The sequence below is a fragment of the Gadus morhua genome, chromosome 12 (assembly GCF_902167405.1).
Source record: "Gadus morhua chromosome 12, gadMor3.0, whole genome shotgun sequence".
Classification (NCBI taxonomy): Eukaryota; Metazoa; Chordata; class Actinopteri; order Gadiformes; family Gadidae; genus Gadus; species Gadus morhua.
This window is the reverse complement of record NC_044059.1, coordinates 1,861,385-1,867,148: the sequence shown is the minus strand read 5'-3', so window position 1 is coordinate 1,867,148 and position 5,764 is coordinate 1,861,385. Positions and strand designations below refer to the sequence as shown.

At 40.5% G+C, this 5,764-nt stretch overlaps 1 protein-coding gene across 1 annotated transcript; it reads left to right on the top strand.

Moving 5' to 3' along the window:
* Nucleotides 1-1,907: 1,907 nt before the first annotated feature.
* On the top strand, nt 1,908-4,405 carry LOC115556012 (uncharacterized). The gene is made up of 2 exons (XM_030373100.1): nt 1,908-3,298; nt 3,546-4,405. The coding sequence occupies exons 1-2, from the start codon at nt 3,113-3,115 to the stop codon at nt 4,071-4,073; spliced, it is 714 nt and encodes a 237-aa protein (XP_030228960.1). The 5' UTR covers nt 1,908-3,112; the 3' UTR covers nt 4,074-4,405.
* The last annotated feature ends 1,359 nt before the right edge of the window (nt 4,406-5,764 follow it).

Below are 5,764 nucleotides of genomic sequence, written 5' to 3'. Positions count from 1 at the left end.
TTTCAAAACATATGTGCGACAGAACACTGCCAATATTCCCGTGACTCAAAGCTTGCGCCTGTGTGGTCAAATCTCTGAAAAGTCAATGCTGAAAAGTCAGTTCTGAAAAAATACGTTGCAATGGCGTAAACGTACACCTTTACAAGTTTTTAAAACTAAATATACAACCTTTCAAAACGTATTTCTCAATGTTTGAACACCTGTTTGCAGAATCACATTTACAAGGTTTAAAAACCGGGAAACAATGAAATACACTGTTAGAACAGTGCCAGATTTGAAACTCTACAAATGCGCAGGTGAAATAGTTTGAACTTTGAAAATGTGTTGGTGAAAATGATGAAGAAGATAAAATATAACACAAAATCATGTTTACAGATGTTTGAATTTTTTTCAGGTTATAATCTCTTTTTTCAGTGTTTCAAAACCTTTTTTACAAGGTGTTGAGTTTTCAAACCCAGACTTACAAGCCTTTGAAACTTTTTTTTCAGGTTTGAATTATGACAGGAAACTGTCTCTGTCACACTAAATTTGTACCGGCTGCCAAATTTGTACCGGGCGCGTCATCCATACGTAATCCACTCCAAATCTGCCTGGCAACAGATGATCGCTTCGTCCGTTGCCTGGCAACGGACGATCGCGTTGAATGACGTGAAAGGTTCACGAACATTCGCGAACCTTCTATCTAGCGATCCGTTATCTGTATTGTGCTATTTCGTCCCTGACCTGCTTTAAACACTCAGTTTACTTGCTAAATTTGATTAAACAATTAAATACAATACAAATATAAAGTAAAAACAAGTGTTATCTAGATCCGTTTTCTGTGTTATGTTATTTCGTTTTTGGCAACATGAGCGCGAATGTTTTTTGAAACCCGCTTTAAACACTCAGTTTACTAGCTAAATTTGATCAAACAATTAAATGCAATACAAATATAAAGTAAAAACAAGTGTTATCTAGCGATCCGTTAACTGTATTATGTTATTTCGTCTTTGGCAACATGAGCGCAAATGTTTTTTGAAACCTGCCCGGCAACGGACGACGCGATCATCTGCTGACAGGCAGGTTTGGAATGGATTACGTATGGATGACGCACCCGGTACAAATTTGGCAGCCGGTAAAAATTTAGTGTGACACCACCTTTTGTAAGTCTCCTTCGACCCTGAAGAGTAGTTGGCTCAATCATTTTGTCAGAACTAAAGTGTCTGCTACAGATAGTTAGAGTGAGTGGTGATGACATATTTATCCCGGCGTATGTTTACAATCCATTGACTCCTCACGTCAGTTTGGCTCGGAAAGCCATGGAAACTTAATACCCCTTTGGATTTGACTGACGCTTTACAGTGGGGGAGACAGCAGTGCTCGGCGTAGGTTTCTCCTGCCTATAAAAATGAACCGTTTTTAAATGTTTGCGGTGTTGATTCATGTATAAAGTGTATCAACGTCAGCTGGCTAGCGCGATAAACACACAGACCGGAACCGGCCGAGCTGTATTATTTGAAACAGGAAGTACGTCACACAGCTTAGTGCATACACCCTATTATTAGCCAATGGTTCCCCCGTTGCTAGGCAGAAAAGTACATAATTTCGCCAATCAGCGTCGTCGAATTGTATGGCTTTGGGGCGCTCAAGATATAGCCCCAAGCGCAGTGCACCGTCCACTGCGCGTAACCGCGCATTTGCCATTACCAGAGCAATGGTTTTCAAACTGTGGGGCGCGCCCCCCCTTGGGGGCGCCAGAGTTCTTCAGGAGCGGCGCGACGTGAGAAAAAAATAAACCCGAAAAAAACCCTGAAAGTCGATGATTCAAATCATCAGTCGTACTTCAACTGTAGAAGTAACATAACTAAATCAATTTTCAACCGTTTATCTTCGTGCAAACCATTTAACAAATATTCACACTTGTATCTTCAATAATATCTAAACAGAATTTCGATATCATTTAAAATGTCTTCAGAATCAGTTTTAGTTTCATACCCAGGGGCGGCCGGCCAATAGAGGGCGATAGGGCGCCACCCTCCTTGAGTCAAAAAAAAAAGAAGAAAAGAAAAAAGATAATATGCCTAATATTTTTTTTTTATAATACATATGTATATCTTTTTTAGTGATAATGATGATAACCAATACATTTTGTAAAAAATTAACATAGCCTGTTTTCCTCTGAGCAGTTGTGTTCCATACCAACCGAGCGCTATGGGCGATTTCAGCCTGGCTGGAAATCGCCCCCAGCGCTCTCATTGACTTTCATGTAAAAGCTTTTTTTTTCAAACTGCAAGCCCTGCAATGCATTCTCTATGGGTTCCGGGAGTGCTTGCACTAACGTGATTCCGTCATATCATACATACACTACAGTGAACGTCACGTGGTGCTTTTATGGCTTTTAATAGGTTCATCACGTTACGTGCCTGCGCCGCCGCCGCAGTCACATTCACGATCGTCATGGCGAATATTACGGCTCAGAGCAACTCCATAATTTCATTTAGAGAATTACCATTTAGTCGTCGAAGCAATCAGGAAAAATTGGCTGTTAAAGAATTAGGACCACCCCGACCAAATTTAAATATAAAACAAATATCAAAGAAAGGAGGCAAGTCGTACACCAGGGGATTTTCGCGGTGCTGGTACGAGAGGAAAAACTGGCTAGCAGGATGCGAGGTAGCCAACGGACTCTTCTGCTACCCCTGCGTCCTCATCCACCCTGATGGCTGCACCACGGAAACACCTTGGACTACGACAGGTTTCACAGATATGCATCATCTGTCCGAAAAAAATAAAAAGCATGAAACATCGAGGATCCACATGGACAGCTGCTTAAAACTGTCTGCGTTTGGGAGCGTCAACATTGCTATGCAGTTGGACGATGGCTACAGGCTAGCACTGCGTCGGCACAATGATGAGGTGAGCAAAAACCGCCACATTCTGGGCCGCCTGATCGACGGTGTTAAGCTCTGCAGTGTATTCGAGTTGGCCTTGCGAGGCTGAGACGAGAGCGAGGGATCCAGAAACCCCGGAATTTTTCGAGGATTGGTACAGTTAATTGCATCCCTAGATGAAGTTTTTGAGGAGCATTTAAAAACGGCCACCGTCTTTAAAGGCACATCCAAGACGGTCCAAAATGAGCTGCTCGACTGCATGGCAGCTGTCATTAGGGCACGCATTACGGAGGAGGTGCAGTCGGCCAGCTTCGTTGCGATACAAGCTGACGAAACAACAATCTCCAGAGCAGCAGCAAGTAGCAGCAGGAACTACAGGAAAAAGGAGGGCCTTGGGAGAGCAAGACAAGCAGAGGCTGTCTAAGGAGGTAGATGATTTTGTAGTTTTGTTTGTTTATTTTCTTTTTGTTCTATTTTTCTCTCACTTTCACTTCATTGCATACCTTACTTTATTGTATTCTAAAGTCATGCAGACCTCCTTTTTAAGGCCTCTGGAACCTAGTGTTAAAAAATCACCCCTTCTGTATTTACAGTTGCATTCAAGGATGGATGGTGGCAGTGTTTTTTACTCATAGTGTACTTCCAATTTGTGATATACTCTCTTTATTTTGACAGGTCTGTGACACCATCTTGGGCCATGCAAACGAGAGGTTCTCTTTCACAAGCCACCTTGTGAGTGCAACGCTGCTACAAGGAGACCTGTTTGAGCAATACTGCCATATGTTCCCTGATGAGGCTCTGAACACCACTGCCAAGGAATACCCCATGCTGAATAAGGCGAAGCTCAAGACTGAACTGTCCCTTATCTACGAGAGTCCAGATTTCAAGGGCTGCAGTGGTGCATTGGCACTCTACCAGGTTCTACAGAGGAACAACCTCCATGAGACCCTATCTGAGACTGTGGCTCTGTTGAACATCCTCATAACCACTCCCATGACAACTGCTGAAGCTGAAAGGTGTTTCTCGACCTTAAAGAGAATCAAGACATTCCTGCGAAACCCAATGGGACAGGATCGTCTCAATGCTGTGGCCATGCTTTCCATGGAGAGGGAACTAGTCAGGAACATGCCTGATTTTAATAAGAGGTTCATTGATCACTTTGCTGCTTTGAAAGAGAGACGAGCAAAATTTCAATACAAGTGAGAAATGTTGTTTTAATGTTGTTGTGTTGTTGCACTACTCAAATGTTGAATTGGAAATAGCTGTATTAATTGCATATCATTAGCCATTTTTTTTGTTTGCTTTGTAATGTACATGTGTCTTATGGGTAAATTCTTGTTAAATAGCACCCAATGTTTTGATTATCACCTTGGATCATTCTTGTTTTAGGAATACTGTAAATATTGCAATGAGTAGGCTATGCCACTAGTTTTTATATATGCTGTCTTCAAGTTGTAAACATGTGATAAGAACTGTAAATATTATAATTACTAGGCTATGCTAACATCCATTTTTTTGTTTAATCAGAAAATAACTGCTGCACTTAAAATAAATGATATCAGATGAGAAAGAGTATTGTGATTTATTGTAAAGCAGTCTCTTTTAACTTTCAGAGGTATTTAAGGAGGCAAAATGGTAGATGAAAATGTACACAGTGGGATAGTTCATTCATCAGCCAAAAGCATGTTAACATTCATTATGAACTTGATTTAGCTGTATCAAAAAAATCATATAGAACATGCAGTCAATGTCTGATGTTGCCATTTAGCTGTTTGATGAGGTAAGCAGAAAACAATCTGATTGTACCGTGGATCTTAGCCATCATCGCAACACAGGGGTTGACACTAAGGTTTCAAAAGCACTTGCCCATCGGGCAAGTACAGGTAAGGTTCAACTTGCCCGAATGTAATGTTCACTTGCCCAAATTATAATCTGAATCGTGAACGGGCCTCTTTTTGCCAGGCACCCAGCCTGGTTTTGGGGGGGCTCAGAAAAATCATGTTAGCTTCCACACATGTTGTGTTTAAAAAATAACAAACTACTCTTTGTTTACTTATTTATCGAGCGGTTACATCGTGCCATGAAGTGATTTCAGTCCACCGTTCCAACCTATTAAAGCTATCGCCAAGTTATATATAGACCTGCATGATTTTATGCAAATGTACATAACTAAATGTCAGAGGTAGTAGCAAAGATATGTCTTTTTAACTTTCAAGTTTCTTGTAGCTCTAACTGAATAATCACAATTGCGTTTCTAGTAGGGTTGTCAGTCACGATACTGGATTTTCTAACTTCAACACTATTCCTGGAAAAATATCGATATTCTATACCATTTTTGATATCAGGGGAAAAGTTTTTTTCAGGAAAGAACATACCCAAAGTAGATTATATAGTAGAATAGATTATATCTCCATAACTGCAAGGGCGATAATGTCATCTTTGGGCCAAAAGAAAGATTGTTGTGCAAGTGAAATATTCAATGGGGATAATACTTGGTTAAAGTGAATAAAGCCATGGAACACGGCATAAGTGGAAGATAACATTTCCACCTGAAATAATTATCAGTATCAGTTGGTCGTTATCAGTTGGGAGCGCTGTCTTACTATGAGACACAAATAAAGGTAGATATCTTACAATTTAGACACTTGACACCTCTATTTAAAGTTCAGGGCAATCGAATGCACCAAGCCAAACACTCGCAAATAAATATATGGCCACTAGATTGCGCTGAAGAATATGTTTTCTGATTGAAGGCAATTTACCTATTTCTTAAGAAACCTTCTCTTATTCATTGATTGAAAACACCATGTTAAGTTGCAAAATTTGGCCCATACTGGATAATCTGTTTATGGTGGTTTTATTCGATCAGAATCAACTTTGTGGACAAAAATCAC